Source organism: Nomascus leucogenys, chromosome 22a (genome assembly GCF_006542625.1).
Source record: "Nomascus leucogenys isolate Asia chromosome 22a, Asia_NLE_v1, whole genome shotgun sequence".
Classification (NCBI taxonomy): Eukaryota; Metazoa; Chordata; class Mammalia; order Primates; family Hylobatidae; genus Nomascus; species Nomascus leucogenys.
Genome location: NC_044402.1, coordinates 65,622,924 through 65,647,347, shown reverse-complemented (window position 1 = coordinate 65,647,347; position 24,424 = coordinate 65,622,924). Strand labels below are relative to the sequence as shown.

The 24,424-nt window shown below is 34.7% G+C and overlaps 1 protein-coding gene across 4 annotated transcripts in view; it reads right to left on the bottom strand.

Annotated features, from left to right (window-relative positions):
• Nucleotides 1-24,407, bottom strand: part of MMUT (methylmalonyl-CoA mutase) — a 33,804-nt gene extending 9,397 nt beyond the window's left edge. For 2 of the 4 annotated variants that reach the window (XM_030803024.1, XM_003254189.3), the window contains exons 1-11: nucleotides 24,187-24,407; nucleotides 20,183-20,606; nucleotides 18,797-19,164; nucleotides 17,190-17,347; nucleotides 14,709-14,880; nucleotides 12,607-12,855; nucleotides 9,963-10,074; nucleotides 8,823-8,938; nucleotides 5,787-5,902; nucleotides 2,984-3,115; nucleotides 1,353-1,500 (exon numbers count right to left, since the gene is read on the bottom strand). In XM_030803024.1, coding sequence (XP_030658884.1) covers nucleotides 1,353-1,500; nucleotides 2,984-3,115; nucleotides 5,787-5,902; nucleotides 8,823-8,938; nucleotides 9,963-10,074; nucleotides 12,607-12,855; nucleotides 14,709-14,880; nucleotides 17,190-17,347; nucleotides 18,797-19,164; nucleotides 20,183-20,567 — 1,956 coding nt within the window. In that variant the 5' untranslated portion in view covers nucleotides 20,568-20,606; nucleotides 24,187-24,407. Of the gene's footprint in view, nucleotides 1-1,352; nucleotides 1,501-2,566; nucleotides 2,635-2,983; nucleotides 3,116-5,786; nucleotides 5,903-8,822; nucleotides 8,939-9,962; nucleotides 10,075-12,606; nucleotides 12,856-14,708; nucleotides 14,881-17,189; nucleotides 17,348-18,796; nucleotides 19,165-20,182; nucleotides 20,607-24,186 lie in introns of all 4 variants that reach the window. The other 2 variants (XR_004027855.1, XM_030803025.1) reach the window with 2 other exon arrangements.
• Between the last annotated feature and the right edge of the window lie 17 nt (nucleotides 24,408-24,424).

Below are 24,424 nucleotides of genomic sequence, written 5' to 3'. Positions count from 1 at the left end.
TGGATGCTTCCTGCCCTCGAACATTGGACTCCAAGTACTTCAGTTTGGGAACTCGGACTGGCTCTCCTTGCTCCTCAGCATGCAGAAGACCTACTGTGGGACCTTGTGATCATGTGAGTTAACACTTAATAAACTCCCCCTTACATACATACATATATATATATATAAAGGCTGGGGGAGAGAAGGCCGGGTGGCAGGAGTGGAGACCATAGGCGTTTGAGCTACTTTCTCACGTAACTTACTTGTGCCTTCAGGACCTGCTCAAGCCCAACCACATATATACCACTTCCATTTGATGATGGGAACCCGCTGTGCAAGACCCACTTTATAGTTAGATGGGTCAGAAAGCACCCAGTTCATGATAGGCAGTTCCGGTCGCATGGTGACTTGATGACCCATAGTCAAACACTCAGTTTCCACCAAAGCCCAGTACAGGCCAAGAGCTGTCTGTCAAAAGGAAAGTAGTTATCTGCAGAAGATGGCAGGGCTTTCCTCCAAAATCCTAGAGGCCTCTGCTGTGACTCACCTATGGGGGCCTGCCAAAGGCTCCAAACATCATTGCTATCTGCCACTGACACCTCAAGCACCATTGGATCTGCTGGGTCATATGGCCCAAGTGGCAGAGCAGCTTGCATAGCAGCCTGGACCTGTTGCAGAGCCTTCTCCTATTCTGGACCCCACTCAAAACTGGCAGCCTTTCGGGTCACTCGATAAATAGGCCAGAGTAACACAGAGTAACACATTCCAAATGAGGAATGTGTTGCCTCCAAAAATCCAAATAGGCCCACTAGGCATTTTTCCTCTTTCTTGGTTTTAGTAGGGGACAAATTCAGCAATTTATCCTTCTAAGATTATCCTTAGAAGGAATATCTCAACAGGCCCCACACCACTGGACCTCTTACTAAGGGAGAAGGTCCCTGAATTTTAGTCAGATTTATTTCCCATCCTCTGGCATGCAAATTTCTCACCAATAAGTCCAGTTTGTTTGCTACTTCTTGCTCACTGGATTTAATCAGCATAATGTCATCAATTAATGGACCAGTTGTGATATCTTGCAGAAGTGAAAAGTGATCAAGGTCTCTCGAATAAGATTATGACAAAGCTGGAGAGTTAATAAACGCCTGCAGTAGGACAGTAAAGGTATATTGCTGGCCTTGCCAGCTGAAGGCAAATTGCTTCTGGTGGGTCTTGTGGGCAGGAATGGAGAGAAAGGCATTTACCAAGTCAGTGGCTGCATACCAGTTACCAGGAGATGTATTAATCTGCTCAATGTCTCTCATCATTTTACTAAGTTTTCTAAATGTAAGTGACTAGTAAATACTTTAGAAATTCCCCCCAACAGTTTTTAGTACCTGGAAAAGAGGGCCTATGTCCACATCAAAACCAAGATCAGCAAATCCTGTAGCAATAACTTTTGCTCCTCTGTCATGGCCATCTTGTCCCATTTTTGCTACAAGAAGACGAGGTCTGCGACCTTCACGTTCCATGAATTTACGAACCCTGAAAAACATTTAAAAATATATCAGTAGTTAGATATTAATTTTCCAAAGGCAAGATATAAAAACTAATTTATTCACAGCAAATCTTTCAGGTTTATTTAAAAACACCTAATTTGTTTCCTTGTATTTTGAGTTTTTTTTTTTTCCAATTTTTATTTTACATTCAGGGGTTAATGTGCAGGTTTGTTACATAGTTAAACACGTGCCATGGTGAATAGCTGCATAGATCACCCCATTACCTAGGTATTAAGCCCAGCATCCATTAGCTATTCTTCGTGATGATCTCCCTGCTCCCATCCGTATTTTGTTAATGCATCTATTTCACATTGAGGGCTCCATTAAAGCCATCTCCCCCTTAGAGGAAAGTCTGAAAGATGGCACAGACTGTAAGCACATAACACCGAGAACATCACGGTGAAGTAAAACAAAAAATGACAACCTCCCACCTTCATGAGCCAGGGTACAGAGTACAACATGCACAAAGATTTAAATATAAACTAAAAAGTGACTTCACAGTCATTTATACATATATGTGATAGACTGGCTGCTTTGAATTGTCCATATCTCATCTACCCTTCATAAGTGTGAACTCTCCTCAGCTAACAGCAATATGGTTTCTCATCATGCTATATAATCAAAATGCTTGCTTGCTCCACTGACAAATTTACTTCCAACACAGGAAAGCACTTACCTTTGTTAAAAGAAAAAAAGTTCCATTTTGATGACTTTCACCTTGGCTGTTTTGATATTTATCTAGTATACAAGTATGGAAATTCAGTTTTTAATGGGAAGCTTGTTACAGAGGTTGAGAAGACCAATTATCAAAAAGCTAGTTTTTACACTTGAGAAATATGATCACATTAATATATATTTCCAAGTCATGCTGTGGAAATGTAAGTTATTATCAGTTCAGTAAGTACTGATTGTAATGTATGCATAGATGCCAACTAAATGTTTACTTTCAGTTACGAAAATTAAGATTTTATAATTATTCAAGCAATGAATAATGTAAACAAATTCAAAAAATATGAAACTCTACCATAGTAAGCAGATTGAAATATAAATACCTGGAGGATATGAAGCAATATCATTGTTAGTTAAACATCTGTTTGACATCAGAAACTCCTGAAGGGGACTATGGTGAAAGTTCAAAATAGTATTAATTATATGAAAACTAATAATAGTTTCAATATTTGATATTTATTATTAAATATTATCATGTACATATTAAAATAATGATAGTATAGATATATAATATGTATCATGTATGTTTCTAATTATATATTATATGTAATGAATAAATTACATACTCTATTATATGTTATATAGTTTATATAATATAATTAATATTTAATTTACTATTTATTATTTTAAAATTCAAAAATTTCTCAGTTGCATGTAAGGAAATTAAGCTCCCAGTAGATTCAAGGGGATTGTGTTAACAGAAAAGATGAAATTCTGGCCTAAGAAACCTTACATATTACCTCTTGATAGCAGATGTTATCTCTTTACTTTCTCCAAATTCCTGCCGATATGCTCCACTCACCATTCGATCATTCGCTTTATGTTCACCAAATACCTTTTTCAGGGCATCTGTGATTTCTCCCACTGTACATCTGAAACATGAAATGGTGGTTCCATTAACTTCATTACGTTGTGATAAAGATATCTGTTTACCATAATATTCAATATAATTAAACATATTTTATTACATAAGTAAACGACTGTAAAAATGTAAAATAAGAATGTTTTTAATGTATTATGAAAGCATCTCTTCTGAAAATACTTATGAAAAATTTATTCTGGATGCCTTTATGCATCCAATTCTCTTTTCAACATTTGTCAACCAAGAAATGACTGAATGACCTAATAATTATATATATAGACAAGTACCTGAAGGTTGCTGAATAATTCACCACTTAACACAAATGGACAAACAGCAACACTCCCATAAATATGTTTTGATAAGAAGTAAATCTTTTAGCATATTCCATCCATTTGTTCACTAACTCATCCAACATTAGCTGTGTGCCTAATATGTGCCAGATATTACTATATCTCTATATCTACTATAGCAATACAGTAATAAATGAGACCAAAGAAGTGCTTGTTCTTATAGACATTAACATCTGTAACATCTAGTCAGAGGATGTAGATGATAAACAACTAAATAAATAAACTAGTAAGACAATTTCATAAGGTAATAAGTACTATAAAGACACTAAACCACGCAAAGATGGAATGGGGTGTCTGGAAGAACTATTTTAAAGTTATTGAAGATGTGAAGATATGACTTTTGAACTAAGATATAAATTATAAAAAGGGGGATCCCAAGGGAACATAAAAGAGTAAGAGTGTTTGAAAAAGGAAGCACTAAAAGCAAAGGCTCTGAGATGTAGGAAAATATGTTTTATGTTCTAAAAATAGAAAGAAGGGCATTAGGAACACAGCATAGTGAGGAAAGTGGTATAAGATGAGTCAGAGAGATGGGCAAGAGTCACATCTAGCACATCTTGCAGACTATCGGAAGATTAGGTTTTAATCTAAAAGGCATTGGCAACCATCAAAGGACTTTAATAAAAGTCATCTAATTTTTTTATGAAATTAGTAGTAGAAAAAAACAGCACATACTATTTATACTATACCTTAACCAGTTAAAGCAACATTTTTTTAAAAGTTCATTATATTAAGAAATAAACACTTAAAAGCAAAAGTAATCTATTTAATGATACTGCCATATATTGGGAGAAAATTTTCCATGGGTCATTTGCTTTTCTGCACATCCTGTGGAGCAAAGCACTGATGGCTCTTTATTCTGGACTATCTTTTCAAAGATGTCTGTATACTGAATCACCTTAGAAGACAGAAATATTGGCTACCTCCAGAGCAAAGGGTAGGTTTGCCTAATAATGTCTGCCTCTAGAACAATGGGGGCCGAGCTTATTACCCATTACAAAAGATTCCGAATCCCTAATGCAACCCAACCTCCTTGAATGCAACCGAATCTCCTTGAATGCAACCCACTGCACTGTACATGAGGTATCATCTAGCAGTCCTTTTCACATCACTCACATCAATTGGGGATCAAAGGAACTAGCCCAAAACCTGCTGATGTTATGGCTATTAATATTGTAGTAACAAACTGTCATTAGGTTCTGATCCAGGGACCTCATATCATCAACCAGCACCCCACTATACAGGATAACTTGTTAGCTTGCAAGAAGGGTAATATTTCAGACTCCTTCTGGTTCTTAATATAATGAATTTATTTATATATTGATATATATAATGAGATAATTTTTAAATAACAACAAATAGAAAAATAATAAAAATTAACAAATTAAGTGCCATATTCTGTTTCAGGAACTATTTTTAATGATTTAATGTCTTCTCACAACAATCCTATTAGGTAGTAAGTACAAAAAACTTCACTTTGCCAAATATCATGTCTATGGGAACACAGAAGCAGATATAACATGAGATTAGATTCTGTTTTTCACTTAGCCTTTTTTAAATGCAGGATGACAAAAGTTAGAAGACAAAGGAGCATGTTAAGGGTTACAAAGGCAAAAAGTTTCAAGAAGGAAGAGGTGGTCAATAATGTTAAATACTGTAGAGAATTCAAGATAAGGACTAGAAATTATCCACAGTATCAGACAAAGAGGAGGTCGCTAGTGAACTTAGTAAGAGCAATTATATTACAGTAGAAAATCAAATGCAGTAGACCAAAATGTCAACAGGAGATAAAAGACTAGTAACAGTAAGTATTCTACTCCTAAAAGAACACATGGCTCCAATAACAAGAGAAGAAGGACTGGGATGGGGGTGTGAGGAAATTGGTTGCTCTTCTGGTCGCTTCATGGTTAAAACTAATTCAAAAGCAATGGGATGACAAGTTTTTCCTATAAATTCTCAGATTAATGTTCCCCTCTCCACCCCAGAGCCATTTCAACTGGTAAAATACCAAGGTAATAGGCATAAACCTGGTGATATACTTGAGAGTCCAACACATTTCAACCTGAGAATCAGTGAAATGGATTCATTACAATAGTTTCAAAATTCCTCAGCCACAGTAAAATATACAATTATTAATACAGTTCACTCAAAATATATGAATGTTTTAAATACGGAGATTTTAAAATGATAAGAATTAAATTTATTATGGATGCCATTATTTTCTTTTGGGCTCACATGGTTTATAGCATCAACCTTTATTTAGGTATACTCTGAAAAGCTAAACTGGTCAACTTCTAGTCCTTGGAAACCTCCAAACTTATATATCTTTACCTTGCACGAGATGCCTCCACTGCAAGAGCCAGGATATTTCCATCTCCGCTAGCAGCACATTCAGTTAGTGCAGCAAGACAACGTTCAGCCAAAGCTTGATCCCTGCTGGATTTGATCTATGGAAAAAGTCAAGGAAAGGGACAATTTACAAGAAGAGAGAATAAAACAGAGATCAAGAGATTAGACCCTGATGCATACCACATGGCATTTTTTTCCACAATCCTAACTCCAAATATAAGAGGAAAAAATTGAAAAGAATAACATATAACCTAGGAATTTTATTCATTCAATTCATTCATTCACTCAGGATTTCCTAAAATAATATTACATTTGGTATAATCCTAACAAATCAGAAACATGAAGGGCAATAATAGTGCTGACCTTCCCAAGTAGCACATGTTACTTAGGCTTTTCTAAAGTACCAAGACATCGTAAACAAGTGGGTCTTTCATATGAAGTATTTTGAAGGAACACTAAAGATTAATAGTGACAAGAAAAAAAATCAAAACTTAGAGAATATTTTAGTTATATTTTAAGTTTCCTTTACATAAATAATAATATATTGATAATAATATGTATATTGCTATACTTTTATTTTAAAATAATCTCAAGAGAGAAAGAGGGACTAAGAAAAAGATATACAATGAAAAGCATAGTAAAAAACATTTTCCCTGGGTCCTAACTCTGCTCTGCATTTGTCAAAATAAAGTTGCACAAATCCATTTTTTTACAAATTGTACCATCTGTAAAAGAGTCTAAAATATACTGCTCAAGATGCCACTAATATTATATAGTATATATAAGCAGAGGTTGTACAGAAAATTTATACAGTCATCCCTCAGTACCTGTGAGTGATTGGTTTCATGACCCACTGCCCACCCTATCCACAGATACCAAAATTCAGGGATGTTCAAGGCCGTTATATAAAATGATGTAGTATTTGCATATAACCTATGTACATTTTCTTGTATACTTTAAATCATCTCTAGATTACTTATAATTCCTAATACAATGTAAATACTACATAAATAGTTGTTATACTGTATGGTTTAGGAAATAACAAGAAAAAAGTCTGTACATATTCAGTACAGACGCATCCATTCTTTTTTTCTCAAATATCTTCAATTCATTATTGGTTAAATCTATAGATGTGGAACCCACAGATATGGAGGTCTAACTAAATTTAGAGCAAGAAAAAACTCAACTCCAAATTCTCCATAAAAATGCCCATTTTTCTTTATTTTTTATTGGAGAAAAACAATAAACACATACAATTTAAGAGAAAAATAAAGTAAATCGAGTAAATAACGAAGTGATTTGGCACAGGGTAGTAGGGTGCTATTGTAGATATTGGATCACTGTAAGCTTCTTAGATAAGGTGACATTTGAGCAAAGACCTAAGAAGTACACCTTTTCTGGTTTACTAGAAAACTAGTCATCCTTAGATTAGGTAGTTTGCTATAATTATCTCAACAACAGATTACTAAAATTCAGGGAGTGAAAACACATGCTAAAATTAATTAGGGCTGAGGGTTACAGAAAAATAATTTAATATAAAATTACTGTTGAGGTAGTTCACGTTTTTTAAAAAATTACCACCACAGGTAAAATATTGTTAAAACCATAGGTAAAAGGAAAGCATAAGAAAATATAAACTTGAGTTCATTACTAAAGAGAGCTCAGAGTATTGCAGGAGAAATATATTTTGCTATAAAAATATCTGAGTCTAGCTATGAAAATTAATTTTTATAATAGAAGAACTTTGATTTGGTCATGGTCCTAAGAAAGTTCAAAACTAGGAAAAAGTTACATCAGAATATCCATTTCTCCTAAACTGGCTCTACAGTCAAAAAGCCTGCATTCAAATCCCAGCTTTGTCACTTAAACTATAAACTTGAGCAACTAAATGAGACTCTCCAATCATTATATTGGAATATATTTTCCCTCATCTGTAAATGGAAATAAAAATAGTAACTACCTGTTAAATAAAATAATACACAAAAACAACAATTCAAGAAAAGGATTTAGTACAGTATGTGGTACACAGTAAGTGCTCAATAAATGTTAACTATTATTCCTATATTATCATTAATGAATTTCTCTCTTGCCCAAAATAAGGTTTATCATTATTCATGATAAATGAAATCCCTCAGGCTATGAAGATATAAAGTTAATAACCTAAAGTATAAGAGAAAAGAAAGGGTTTTCCAAAAATAAATACTATTAGATTTTTATAGATTGAACTAAAAAAAAGCCATACATTAAACAATCTCAGGAAAAGTAAACAAAGAAAAACCATTAAATGTTTAAGCTTCCTACCTTGGAAACAGCAGTACTTACAAATGCCAAAGATTAAGAGGCCAAAGTAGCTTCATACAACAAAAATATATAGGTTACAACAGTGACAATTAATTTGATTTATCTATTTTAGTATTTCATATGCTCTGGATCAACTCAGTGACAAACCAAAAATAAGAAGGGAATACGGTACTCTAGTTTCAATCAAAATAAATAAAGGTTATTGTAAACTGTACCTTACTAAAGCACTACCAAATATAGTTGAATTTTAAAAATCAAAAAGCAAGTAATTATTTCAAAGTAGTATCAGATGCCATCATTCTGGTGAAAGAAATTACAATAAGAAGCCCTGGGTTCAAATACTAACTCTAAACTTTATTCTGTTTTTAATTTTTAGTAAGTTACATAATCATCTAAGCCTTGGTTTTAATCTATAAATTATGGAAGGTATTATTATTGTAGTGTGGTTTGTAATAACAACTTATAAGTTTCACAGAGGTAGATATCATGGTTTAAAACAAGTTTTTTGTGTCAACAGACTAAGACTGAGTCCTGTTTGTCCAATTATTTATCCTGAGCAAGTTTTTCAATGCCATCTTTAGTTCCCTTACATTTGAAATGATGGAAATTAATACACACCTCATGCTGTTGTAAGGATTAATGTAAGCAGGACAATTTAAGAGCTTAGCCAGAGCCCAGAACACAGAATTGAAAAAAAAACAAACAAGCTGTTAATACCTTCTTAAGTTTTTCAATCTGCCTGTTTCGCACTGAAGTATTATCAATTGCCAGAACTTCTACAGCATCTTCTTTTTCCAACTGGTACTTATTTACTCCAACGATTACTTCAGAACCTGGTAATTTCCCAAAGAAAAATTTTATTCACAAATAATTACCTAACTGTAATACCCTGGTTATGATGTATTTTCCTTATAAATTTAATATCTTTAAGTAGTATTCTTAATTCTTAATGCAACTTCAATATAGATCAGCAAATCCCAATCTGAGAAGGGGGTGTGAGAGGAAAGTAGAGGTATATGTCAGAGTCTCTGTAAGGAAGGACTTTCATTATTCTACCAAACTATTCATATACACTTTCCCACAGTTCCTAATAAATCTTCTGACACTTCAAAATAACAGAGAAGTTGCCATCTAAGATTTATAAGGTAGAGAATGAATACCCAGCAGCTTTTCTAATATTTTTTTAATTCAGCCAATCACTTTTAAACAAAAAAAGAACCCTTCTATAATCTATAAGTAGTAAATCACAATTACAAAGATAATTCCTTACATGATAAAGAATACATTTTACCTCAAACTACCAGATTATTACCCTTATACAAAACTTCCCACAATCCCTACCCCTGGTTATACTCCTTCATATTTCCTTCATAGCACTTATCATGATCTATAATTCTTTATTTACTTGTTCATTTTCCTCTCTTTTACTAGAATGTAAGATTTGTGTGCATAGAGGTCATAGAGGTCATGTCTGTCCTGTTCACAGTTGTATACCCAGACATAGCAAGTGCCTCAAACAAAATAAACTAAAAAAGTATTCATCGAATGAATGAATACTCCAATGCAGAGAACACTGTGATCATCAACAGTGTCATCTTCAAAATGTTAATGACATCTACCCACAAACATGTACATATATACAATGGGTAGACATCCACACACACTGTACATATGCTTGCCTGTGTGCATCCACGTATGAGAAAATACATATATAGATAGATACAAGTATATGAGAAAAAATTTACCCAAGTTCCATTTTTCATTATTTTTGTTTTATTAACTATACATGTTATCTTCAAACAAATGAATTTCTTTTTAACTACTGGATTTCATATATGAACTTTCTCACTATCTTACCAGAATCTATTCTAGCTTGCCTTCGGGCAGCACATTCTTCAATTCGAAGTTTAGGTATTCCCTCAGCTACAGCTTTGGCCATTCCACCCATTTCTTCAATTTCATTAATGAGCTAAAAAGAAAAACATTTAACAAAACTAAAAGAGAATATTAAAAATGTGTGTAAACTATATAAATTTGTTATGAGTGTTATATAATTACTAATATTAATAAAATTATCAACTAAATGTTAATGTTTCATAAGAACAGAATTAAATAAACATCAAAGGCATTAATTAGAATTTGTGTGTTTATAGTTACTTGAAAAGACAACTAACAAGTATATTCCAAAAAACACAAAACCTCTTAAGTCTTGGGAGAAAATTAAAGCAACATCAATTCTCTAATCTTTATTTTTAGGTAAAGTTTTCATAATTACGTAAAGTCTCTAAGAAAAATATATTTTAAAATGCAATTTACTTTTGATTTGAGCTGCAGAGAAACAATGTAACCTCATCTTTAATGAAATCAGGAAACATTTAAACCTTCAATCATAGCTTCATATATGAAGGTAGAAAACAGACAGTGGAATGATATATGACTTAGCAGAAAGGATCAAGGTCAACCTGCTTTTCCCTGATGAATTCAAGAAAGAAGAATCTGTACTGGATTCTATGTAAGTGTAAAATGAGAAGCTAAAAAGAAGACAATTTGAGAGTCTGCAACCACCCCTCTCTCATTCTGTCAGGAGAACCAAAGTTTACTGTCTACAGAAAATGAACTCAAGATGCAATGAACTATCAAATACCAAATACAGAGAGAAGTAAGGGTAAGATGTCTTACTGAAATAAAAGCCTATACTCTGACTAAAGACTAAAAACAAAAAGCACGGAGAGAAAACAGAGACAATACAGGATGCAAAAGAAAACTTCAGAAAATATCATGAATTCAGAATAAAAACGGATTCTGCACTAATGAAACAAATGAAGATGACATTAATTATAAGGGGGAAATTAGAAAACAAAAATGAGCTCTACGAATTAAAAATATAATACATGAACGTAAAAATAAGTAGAAATATAAAGTTGACAAATCTTTAAGAACACAGAACAAAAAGGCAAACAGATATACTATAGAAAAGATAAGAACAGGCAGGGAGCAGTGGCTCACGCCCGTAATCCCAACTCTTTGGGAGGCTGAGGTGGGCGGATCACGAGGTCAGGAGTCCGAGACCAGCCTGACCAACATGGTGAACCCCCGTCTCTATTAAAAATACAAAAATTATCCGGGTATGGTAGCGTGTGCCTGTAATCCCAGCTACTCGAGAGGCTGAGACAGGAGAATCACTTGAACTAGGGAGTCAGAAGTTGCAGGAAGCCGAGACCACGCCACTGCACTCCAGCCTGGTGACAGAGTAAGACACTGTCTTAAAAAAAATAAAAAATAAAAAAAGATAAGAACATCAGCACATCAGGATATTATTTAAGGAGGTCCGTAGCTTATGACTAGGAGTTCTAGAAAGAGAAATCATATGAAAATGACAAGAAAAATACTGTCAAAGAAATAATACAAGAAAATTTCCTAGAGCTATAAAAATATTTTTTAAAAAAAGGTGAGATGAAAAAGACCCAATAAAGGTTCAGTAACATGTAGGAAAAAATACACCAAGTTATACATCAATACAAAAAATAAAAAAGAGGTCCCAATACTTTCAGAAAGAAAGATCCTGAATGAGAATGGCATCAGATTTCTGATCAGAAATATTGAAAGCCAGAATAAAAATCTAGAATAAAAAACAGATCAATGCTTATAAACTTGCTTATGAATTTCCTGAATGGAAATAATGTCAAGCTTAGTCAGGCTATTAATCAATTATAAAAATAGAATAAAGACATTCCCAAACAGGCAAAGTTTCAAATAATGTATCTCCCATGCACCATTTTTAGCAGGTTTCTATGAGATATACATCCAAATAACCAAGAGACAGACATGGGATCCAAGATTCAGAATTAAACAGAGGAGAAATGAAAACATATTCCTACTATAATGGCAAAGAGGAGTCAAAGAACAGCAATAGTGAGCAGAAATAGAGAAAAAACAATTTAAGTCAAATGAGAACATTAGAAGAATTCACAGAAGATTATATTGAGATATAATTATATTGGTAGTAAGGGAGGAAGAAAAGTAGGGGTATGAATCAGCCAAAATCTAAACTACCCTTCTAGGAAAGCAATAAATAGTGTCTAAGGTTTCATGTGTAATGTCTACAGTTGATGAAATTAGAAGAAACAGTATACATGTGATTTTAAACTATGCAGATAAAAACAAAAATAAGCAAAGAAGTATGTATCTTACTCCAGGAAGCAGGAAAAAACAAGTAGATTATCAAAAACTGCTGTTCTTTGTATGAGCTTTTTAATATTAGCTGTCTTTTTAATTCTTTTCATAAAATACTTTAATACAAATGTATTTTTAAATGGATTGTTTTGAAAACTATAAAATCAAATCTGAATTATTTTGCAAACATGGTTTAAATTATTACATAAATCTGTGATTTGATTTATAAATTTAAAATCTATAAATCTTGACTTGTAAGTTTTAAAATCTATAAATCTTTATAAATCTGTAAATTCTGAAAACAAAGTTGCAAAGTGGAAAAACTTACCTTTAAAGCAGCATCATAAACATCATTTGTGAGACATTCCATCATGTAAGAACCTCCCCAAGGATCAGCCACTTTGGGAATCCCAGATTCTTCTTGAATGATGATTTGTGTGTTCCTGGCAATTCGAGCACTTTTGACAGTTGGCAAACCCAAAGCTTCATCAAAAGAATTTGTGTGCAAAGACTGAGTCCCTCCAAATACTGCTGCCATTGCTTCTATTGCAGTACGGACAATATTATTGTAAGGATCCTAAAATATTTGATAAAAAACAAAAACTCAAAAAAACAGGTGATAGATATTGCAACTATAAACAGCAACATGATTAAACAGCAACTGCTGCATATTTTCTATGTCAATTTCCATATTAAGCTTCAGAATAGCAAATAGATAAATTAGTTTAGAAGCCAAAATTAGAAGAGTCAGAGTCAGTGTTTAGTGCCTCTTATGATCCTCTGAAATATCAGATATTGTTGTGCTTACTTTTTATATTGCCTAAATACTTTTCTGTAAGTATATCAAGAATGCATTCTTTTTCTACTGAAGATTATATAGTCCTTCATTTCATAATTCACTCTCTCCTGATTATTTTGTCTACCTCACAGTATCTACCACAATGATGTGTACAAAACAGGCACTGAATAAATGTTAATAAAATAGATGAACAATGAACTGAGAGCTCGGAAATTTGAGTTCTAGTTTATTGTATGCCTAATTGTGATTTGGGCAAGTCATTGGATCTCTCTGAACTTGTTTCTTTAGCTGAAAAAATAAGCAGGTTAAAATAAAAATGATTATTAAAGTTCCTTCCAACCCTAAAAATCTCTTATTTCTCCATGTATTTATTTATTTATTTTTATTTTATTTATTTATTTATTATTTTGAGACGGAGTCTCGCTCTGTCGTCCAGGCTGGAGTGCAGTGGCGCGATCTTGGCTCACTGTAAGCTCCTCCTCCCGGGTTCACTCCATTCTCTTGCCTCAGCCTCCCAAGTAGCTGGGACTATAGGCACCTGCCACCACACCTGGCTAATTTTTTTGTATTTTTAGTAGAGACTGGGTTTCACCGTGTTAGCCAGGATGGTCTTGATCTCCTGACCTTGTGATCCGCCCGCCTTGGCCTCCCAAAGTGCTGGGATTTACAGGAGTGAGCCACTGTGCCAGGTCTATTTCTCTGTTTATAAGAACCTGAAGTTATATTTCATATAGAGTATAATAGTTATTATTCAACATTTAAATGTATAAAAGCAATGTAACTTTGCACATATAAATTATTTTTAAATGTACCAAAATAATTTCATATGTAAAGAGAACATGTATAAAAACAAGGCCATAACTAAACAATTTTTAAGAGAACAAATTAAATTACCCAAGTAAAAATAGTCTTTAAACAGTCTGCTTGCATGCTTGCTTAAACATATAACTTTAACACATAAAATATGTATGTATATATAATTAATTTTAAATAGGCAGTTTTACGTTAAGAATTATAACTCTTACAATTATACGAGAGTATTAACTTACGACTTTTGCTTCTTCCTCATCATCAAATTCTGTTTTCTTTTTTTTTTTTTTTGAGACGTAGTTTTGCTCTTGTTGCCCAGGCTGGAGTGCAGTGGCGTCATCTCGGCTCACTGCAACCTCCGCCTCCCAGGTTCAAGTGATTCTCCTGCCTCAGCTTCCCAAGTAGCTGGGATTATAGGCATGCACCACCATGCCCAACTAATTTTGTATTTTTAGTAGAGGCGGGGTTTTGCCAGGTTGGCCAGGCTGGGTGCCTCGGCCTCCCAAAATGTTGGAATTACTGGCGTGAGCCACCTCGCCCGGCCTTGTTTACTTTTACAAGTGTTTCGGCACTACAAGGAAGCTAGGATGTAAGTGATTTTATATTGTTAACCACTAGAGGGAGACAATTTTTATTTATTTATTTATTTATTATATTATGTATAATTACAAACCTAAGTATACATTATGCTTCAGAATATTTATTATTTCAAATATTAACAGATAGCTTCTTAAATCTATTTCCTGCTTGTGCCACATTGCTCAGAAAAATATATATATATATAACTTTATTAAAATCCTACATTTTAAATTATATACTACCTGCTCAGTAAGTGACCATCCAGATGTCTGACAATGTGCTCTTAGAAGAAGAGATTTTGAGTTTTTAGGCTGAAACATTTTCTCTACTAAGTGAGCCCAGAGTCTTCTACCAGCTCTCATCTTTGCTATTTCCATATAGAAATTCATTCCAATTCCCCAGAAGAAAGACAACCTAAAATAGTAATGTTAGGTCCAGAATTTAATTAAACAACAATATAGAGCAGAAAATAAAACTAATTGTATCACACACTAGGAAATCAAGGTCTATATTTTAATTTCAAACAACTTAATTTGAATTAAGATCAGTACATGTATATTTATGTAACTTTAAACCTAACATAAAATTACAGTTTTATGCATATGGAAGAAATTTTGTTTCAGGTAAGAATTATTCACTTTGTAATTGGTTTTCTTAATGAAAGAATCTCTTCTTGTGTCCATTAAATAAAGATTCAATTTATTTAAAAAATATATATTTTAGGAATACTCAATATGTAAGACAGGAGTCCCCTATGAATGAAATAAAACAGCAAATTTGCTTTGTTTAAATAGCCAGAAAGTGTTTTGTAAAAGAATGATTGTGCATTGGTCTAGGCATATACTTCTCCAATTTGTGCCCTTCATCTCTCCCTTTTATCTTATATTCTGTGCTGATTTAAACATTTAGGTTACTTGCCTGTCTCTAAAGGCACAAAGCTTGCAAATCTACTTCTGACACATTTTTGGAAGTTCTTTTTTTGAGACAGAGTCTTGTTCTATTGCCCAGGCTGGAGTGCAATGAAGCAATGTCAGGTCACTGCAACCTCCACTTCCCAGGTTCAAGCGATTCTTGTGCCTCACCCTCCCAAGTAGCTGGAATTACAGACAAGCACCACCATGCCCAGCTAATTTTTGTATTTTTAATAGAGACCGGGTTTTGCCATGTTGGCCAGACTGGTCTTGAATTCCTGGCCTCATGTGATCTGCCTGCCTCGGTCACCTGAAGCACTGGGATTACAGGCATGAGCCACCACACCCAGCCTTGAAAGAAGTTCTTAACACAGCAGTTTTCAAATATTTTGATCTCAGGTTCCCTTTTTACTCTTAAAACTGACTGCAAATTCCAAAGAATTTATTTCTTTATTAGTATAATATCTATCAATATTTTATTTACTAGTTCATTTAAAAGTAACAATAAGGAAGGGCACAGTGGCTACTACCTAGAATCTCAGCACTTTAGGAGGCCAAGGCAGGAGGATAGCTTGAGCCCAGGAGTTTGAGACCAGCTGGGCAACACAGGGAAACCCCAACTCTACAAGAAAATTTAAAAATTAGCCAGGTATGGTGGCACACACCTGTAGTCACAGCTACTTGGGAGCCTGAGGTGGGAGGAACGCTTAAGCCTGGCAGGCTGAGGCTGCAATGAGCAGTGATCATGCCATTACACTCCAGCTTGTGCAACAGAGCAAGGTCCTATCTCAATAATCATCAAATCAAATCAAAATAAACCCACAACATGTTAACATTAGTAACATTTCTTACGAAAAATCAGTATGCTTCTTAAAATATATATATATAATAAAAACATCATTGTTTTACATTTTTGCAAATCTCTTCAATGTATTTAAGAGAAAACAGCTGGATTCTCATATCTGTTTCTGCAATCTGTTGCAATATCACATATCGTGTAGCTTCTGAAAAACATCACTATAAATTCTTGAGAAAATGAAAGTGAAAAAGGCAAACAAAGCTCTAATATAAGCATAAAAACAATTTTGATCTCAAATACCCCAGAAAGAGTCTTAGCAATGCCCAACTGTTCTTAGCCCACACTTTGGGAACTACTGTCACAGTAAGTACACAAATCCCTGGTATAAAGGAGCATTTCAGTAGTCTATAAACACTAAAGGCAGAAGCTATGTTTTCTACATGTTGTATTGTCAGCATATAGGCTAGTGTTTGGCACAGCAAAGCTTAGCAAGTGATTGCTGTACTGACTGAACCACTGAATGACTTTTGACTTCCAAATTTAAATATTTCATAAACTTCATTTAAGTTTTCCCATATTTTTCATACAACATTATTAAGAAACTGTTGTGAAACAAATGTTTCAACAGCACAGTGGATCCCAAAACATCACATTAGATAGTGCAACAGAAAAAAAATAATAATAGATGAATTCTGTATTCTAAAATGGAAAAATTAGAAAAAACTGTCTCAACATTATGTTTACATTTTAATGTAATTTGTTAAAACGTGCAACTTAATTGTGTTCTCTAAATAGCTGGAGACAAGATATTCCTCGAATTTACGAAGAAGTACAGCCAAATTTAATTCTATTTTTTATTAGAAATACTGGCTTTTTCTCTCATCACTCAGATAAAATATAAGAAAATCTAAATCTAGCCTGACATTTATATTTATAAATTCATTTTATCAATATATAAAATGGTCCTATGCATTTCTTAATGTTGAAACAATATCTAGGTTTAATTTACTCACCTTGGTGCAAATTCATCAATTGTCAGGCCAGCCTGGAGTCCAGTTCTAGAGTACTCCAATCCATCTGCTAAAGTATAGGCCAGCTCCAAAATGGCATCAGCCCCTGCTTCCTGCATATGGTATCCACTAATTGAAATTGAATTAAATTTTGGCATGTGCTACATAAAAAAAAAAAATTGTAACAGTGAATAAGTAAAAATATTAAAAGGTTCTATTAAATCCACTTTCTAAGCGTAAATATTATTTTAAAATGATGTCAAACTCAAATAAACTTGGTAGTTCATAATGTTAACAAAATATTTCATGCTTATTTGTTACTTTTAATTTGCTTTCCAATTTAAATGGTTCGTCCATGAACCATCATCAGGACTGTACCTACTTTATTTTTCTGGTGGACAAGAATTTATACTAACCATTCTTCTAAAAGCTTAAATTGTGGAATTAGCTAGCTGAGGTTAGGAATGTAACCTTTGGCCTGAGAACTAAATGAGGCATTTTTAATTCCAAACCAATGACTTGGACCTCATAAGAGGTTGTAGACCCAAACTTTGGGTTAATCTGCTGAAGATGTATAAATTTATTATTATTTACTAGTTATTAATTTTCTAATTTGAATGAAGGCATCAAACATGAATAAGTACACAATAGGAAAAAAAATAAAATAATTTGATTCTTAGTACTATATATTGAAACAAAATGGGATAATTGGCTTTAAAAATCAAAGATTTCAGTTTGATTTACTGTGACATTTAATACTAACCATATCCCAGACAGGTTCTTTCCACCACAATCACTACAAAAACTGTATTTCCACTATTCCCCTAAAATTTCATGTTAGGTAGAGTACATCACACATATCCTGCACAGCCAAGAAAAACTATCTTTACCAAGAGTTAACCAACCATAAAATGCTTGCTACACAATGCTTGCTAGAGTTTGGAGATAAGAGTAATTACAAGGGTTGATAGAGATAAAAAGGGGTGATGACAATTTTCCCTGTGCCATGAAATAATGGTCTAACTTTAATGTAAGTAAGGAGAAGGAGCGCATTGCTGGTAAGAAGCAAAGTGTGAATAATGGGGGGAAATATAAACAAATTGCTCACAGGAAAATGAAGGAGGAAAATGTGTCCCCATGGAAGGACTTTTCCCATCATTCTTATTGGGAAAGATGAGCCTAATTCAGGGGTGAATATTAGGGACCTCCTTGAGGTTGCAGATATGAATGATAAGTGATATCTTCCGATTCAGCTTTTAGCAGAAATAAAGCTGATATCCCAATCCCCATTTGTCTGATACCAGTGTCTACTTCACAACTACATCTGAATTTCGGAAGGAAATTTTAAAATGTAAGTAGAAGACCTCCCTGAATCTAACAATTATCAGAGTTAAATTTTAGGAATAAAGAAAACACAGTAAAGATCTGTTGCCCAGATTCTTGCAAGTAATGACAGAACATAAAATTAGTACATTAAAAACAAAAAGTAACAATAACAAAACACTCTAAATTTATATTACTCAGATTCAGTTTTTAAATTCGGTTATAGCATGTAAAAATTCCTACATTCAAGAAACTATAGAAAAACCTATAATAACCACAAAGTATACCTTTGCTGTATATTCAAAGATGTCAGCAATAATTTTCATGGATGGTTCTGGAGGAAAAATGTATGTATTTCGGACCATAAATTCCTTTAGTATATCATTTTGGATGGTACCAGTAAGTTTCTCTTTAGGTACACCTTGTTCTTCTCCAGTTACTATAAAATTTGCAAGAACTGGAATAACTGCTCCATTCATAGTCATGGAAACTGACATTTTTTCTAAAGGAATTCCATCAAAAAGAATTTTGGTATCTTCCACAGTGTCAATAGCAACTCCAGCCATTCCAACATCACCACGAACTCGAGGGTTGTCTGAATCATACCCACGATGTGTTGCCAGATCAAAGGCAACTGATAATCCCTGCTGACCAGCTAAATACATAAAGAAAAATAACGTTAGATTCAAGAGTCTGGAATCAAGGTAAAATGACTTACTTTAACACTACTGAAAATGTTGATTCATCTCATAACAGTATACTTTTATAACAACTATTTTTATGCTCATACGTGTCAAAACCAACTTAAAGATACTTCACTTTTTAAGAGAGTCAGTTGTTTCCCTTGTGCCAAAATGCACAAATTTAGTTCCAGACCTCACTAAAGGAAAGAATGGAAGAAACAACAAATCTCAATCATCTCGTGTCTATCTGAAGATATGGTACTTGATTGAAATGTTTGTAAAATTCATGAAAAGATCTGGCTGTCCATATATGGTAAAAATAACTTAGCATTTGTATGCTTGCTTACTTTTTTGTTCTTTTATCTAATATGGCCACAAAGGATTCCTGGCTATTCAAATATTCTGGAAAACAGAATTATGACCATCATACAACATTTTTAAATAACTAAAATAGTCTATACTAAATATAAGTTCAACTTTCCATGGGCAATACAAACTTATAAATCTACAAGTTTAGTATTCAAACAGTACAATTTTATTACAGCTCAGAAAGAAGAAATAATAGTTAAGATAATTTTCAGTGAATGAATGCCAGATTGCACTGAATATGTTTGTACCATGTTATCACATTTACACTTTCTTTGGGCATCACCTAAACTATCTTCCTCTCCAATCGCTATCCCAATAATGCTAATTGAGCATTTTTCAAAGGCAAAGCTAATGTCTTCTTCTCTTCATGCAACTTCACCTCACCTAATTCCTTTTAAACAATGTGCATGTGTTGTTTTCTTTCAAAAATTTAGCACCTTATTCTAATTCACTTATCTTTTTGACCACAGAAGTTAAAAAAATCCACTTTTTTCAGAGTATAGTCTTTAACTACAAAATTATAGAGTGAATATCATCTTTACAGAGATTAACCCCAAAAAAATAAAAAACTAGGAGGCATATGTCTTATCATAAATATTATGTCTTACATTAAAATCTCACCCTTAATATTGTCCTTATAGAACTTATTGCTCTCTTCCACAGTACTGAAACCAGCATACTGGCGGATGGTCCAGGGCCTAAAGGTATACATGGTAGGATATGGTCCACGTGTGAATGGCTTCACTCCTGGAAGTTCTTCAGGCAAGTCCGTAGTATCTCTCTTGGAATACAAGGGTTTTATAGAGATCCCTTCTGGGGTGTGCCATATTAGGTTTTCTGGGTTTTTGCCTTTCAGCTGCTTTTTGGCCAGGGCAGCCCATTCTGGGTGAAGGGGCTGTTGCTGGTGTAGAAGTCGTTGCCGTATGAGCCTGGAGCCTGATGATCCTTTTACCTGCCTCAGGTAATGAGGTGAAAGTAAAAAAAGCTGATTCTTAGCTTTTAACATGGTGGAGCATGGAAACACCCAGTAGAAATAAGAACTGACCTAGAAAAAGAAACACAGAGTAAAAACATTTAGAAGAGGGGGTGGGAAATAGGAGCTACTTATAAGAAAGGAACAGAAAAGAAAGAGGATATATTAGTCTGATTTCATTTCTTCCCCTTTTCTGCTTCCTGCACCTGATATTTTATAACTTTGGCCCCTCTTCTTCACAATTACTATCAGTCCTCTAGTTCCAGTCTTTTTCCTCAGTAGCCTCTTAGCTGGTCTTACTGACCAGTCTTACCCCCCTTCTACTCCATTCTATACGAATCCCTTCCATACAACGACATCAGTGTAAATATGACTATGTGACACTACCCATGGAATTTTTCAAAGACTCTGTATCATGTGGAAGATATACTACAGCCTCCTAATTATTTTCATTCAAAATGCTTTTATTAAATATCAGTTTATGACCGACATTAAGTTGGGTATTGGAGAAAAAATGTGATGAATAAGGCATTCAAGGCCTTCATGAACTGGTCTCTGTTTCCCCCTCAGACCCATCTCTGTCTTTGTCCTCTTTATGCATTTTGTGCACTAGAAATACTGGATTACCTACAGTTGGCTGCGCATATGTCCAAGTTTTCTGAATTTGCTCTTGCTCTTCCTTCTGCCTAAAATGTTCTTCTCTGGCTAATTCAGCTAAGGCATTATCTCCAATTTGCAGCGTTTCTATGTGCCAGTAACGTAGAAGGCTATAAAGACATCACAGAGAGTAGCATTTTTAATCTTTACAATACCCCTAAGAGGTAGGTACTATTATTATCCCCATTTTACAGATTAGGAAACTGAGGCACAGAAGAGCCAGCATTGATTGGAACCTATGCAGCCTGTTTCAAAGTCCTTGCATTTAACTAATACGCTCGCAACTCATCCCAGAACCCATAAGGTGAGCTAAATGGCCTCTTCAGTAATCTAATTCTGTGCCAGTTTATAAACTGCTCCAATATTAGAGCTGCATATTCCGGATAACTAGCATAGAATTTTACACTAGGTTGCTGGGTTCAGCGTCATCATTTTCCAGATGTAGAAACTGAGGTTCAGAGAAATAAAGTCGCTTGATCAAAATCCCACCTCACAAAGCAGTAAACTGTTTACCTGAATTACTAAAACTTGTCAGAGTCATACAGCCTAAACATACAGAGCCTATTGTTTAAAAAGATATTGAGATACAAACATTAATATATTCACTATACTATGTGTTTTATACTGGATAAGGCAACAAGTAAAGGGAGTTTCAAATTTTATTTTTCATACCACTTCTTACTTATCAGTTTAGTAAAGCTTAAATGAAATAAATACTCAACGCTTATTATGGGGTCGTTAAACAAGAGACATAAACCACTGGTGAGAGTATTAACTATTGTAACTACTTTGGAAAGTAAATTGTCAATACATATGAAATGCTTCAGAAATGTTTATGCCATTCCACTGAGGAACATTACTCCTGGGAAAGCTTCTGTAGTAATATATAAAGTAGATGTTTCCTATAGTTTTATTTGTAATAGAGAAAACTTAAGAAAATCGTTAAGTGTCTCATAACATATAAGTGAATTACAGCACATACAAATGGTAGAATTTCATGTAGCTATTAAAATATGTTTAGAAAGCTGGCAAAACTAATCTTTGATGTCAGAAGTCAGAAGAATGGTTACTTATGGTTGCTAGACTACAACAGGAGCAAGAGAGGGGCTTTTGGGGGTAATGGTCTTGATCTGATTGCCACTTACATAGATATATTCTGTTTGTGGAAATTCATCAAATTATACAGTTATGTTTTATGCAGTTTCTGTAAATATATGTATAAGTGAAAAGTTAAAAATGTGTTATGCATAATTTCCCAAAAAAAGAGAAACAAACTCAAAAGCTAGTAAGTAAGAGACTCAAGGCACATAATTGTAAATGCAATAGGTTCGACTATGTAAAAAGTACATAGAATAAAATCTAAATGGAAACATAATAAAAAAGAGGCCGGGCATGGCGGCTCACGCCTGTAATCCCAGCACTTCAGGAGGCCGAGGTGGGTGGATCACTTGAGGTCAGGGGTTCAAGACCAGCTTGGCCAACACGGTGAAACCCAGTCTCTACTAAAAATACAAAAATTAGCTGGGCATGGTGGCGCACGCCAGTAATCCCAGGTACTTGGGAGGCTGAGGCATGAGAATCACTTCAATCCGGGAAGCGGAGGTTGCAGTGAGCAGAGATCGTGCCACTGCACTCCAACCTGGACAACAGAGGTTGTCGTCTCAAAACAAAACAAAAAAACCTTCCATTTTTTTAATACTACACGATTTTTATTCTTTAAATCCATGGGGTCCTTGTCATCCATCTTTTTGCAAGCCATCCACTACATGTACTAGTTTAAAAGGTGGGTGAAAAAAATAATGAAGCTACAACTAAACTGTTTCAATAGTAATCCTGAAAAAGGTAATTTGAAAACCACCTGAGACTAAACTGTTGGCAGGAAATACCACACTCATTTCACGTGGGCTTTCCTAAATCTGAACAACTAATAGGAAAGAGCCCCCTATAAGTGACTTCCTGAAAAATCACATGTGAATTTGTGGAGGCTGGAAACGGACACCATTTTTAGATAAAAACACAACTACTGCAGATGGCAATACGACCTCTGAATTTTCTCAGAAGACCATCAAGAGAGGCCTCAAGCATTCAAAGAAGCAACATGCAAAGCAAATATGTTACTGACAACTAAAATGAGTTAAAGAGCAATAATTAATCCCACCCCACACCTCAAAAACAAATCAGTGAGAAAAAGATTTCTGAACCAATAAGTTTCAAGCTTTGGCTGCTGACGTATGATTGCACATTAATACTTCAAGAAGGTACTTTGATGTTCAACCAGTTGGGTTTGGAGATGGAAACATAGGGCATGAAAATTATATTTGATATTAGCATAAGTACATCATTAAACACAAAACTATATTGGGAGAAAATCATCAAGTGGTTTAAAACTTTACACAAATACGTTATCCAGGGCTTCAAGCTTCCCTAAGACCACCTTCTTTCTAGACAAAACTGAGAACGAGTTAGTAATTTAAGCTTTTATGTCAATTTAGACCTGTCTTTTCTATTCTACCTCTCACTCTTAACCCTGTTTACACTCTTAATCCTGTTTACACACAGAAAATCATTTTTAGTCCCGAAAACTCTTAGAAAAACCCTGACAATAACATAACCCACAACCTAGAAGGGAGGCAGCCATGAAGCAGGCGCATCCCTTTGGAAACATACAAAAAGTGACCTCTGCCAACGGGAACAGTTCAGGGTGCTTAGGTGGCCAGAGAAGATAACGACATGGCCCCTAAAGTATTAAAAGCACCTTCTTTCCAGAAGTACCTCCGAACTGCCAGGGACTACGCCCAAAACGAGAGGTTGGTCGAAGTGAAAATCTAAACCTAAGGAGAAGGCAGAGAGTGGGATCCCGTCACAGTAGGAAGGTAAAGAAGACAGAAGTAAAGGACAGAGGGGGATAGAAAGGACAAAAGTTCAAAATACAGGGGTAGAGGAGGGACAGGAGCCAGAAGAATGGAGCGATCTGAAAGGTGTATGGCCTACTCACTGGTAGGCCTGTTTCGGACTCCGCTGTGAGAGAGGGCGGCTGGACTTCTGCGTCCCCCGCCTCACCTGTCAGAGATCCACACAGCCAGGCCTCCCCGCCCTCACCCACACAAAGCGCGCCACCTCCAGAGCCAGCCGGAAGACTCTGGGGGCGTAGGCCGACACCGCCCTCCCTCCAGCCAATCTAATCGCGCTCTCATGGGCGCATTCCTGATGACGTTTAGGGGTAGGGTTAGATG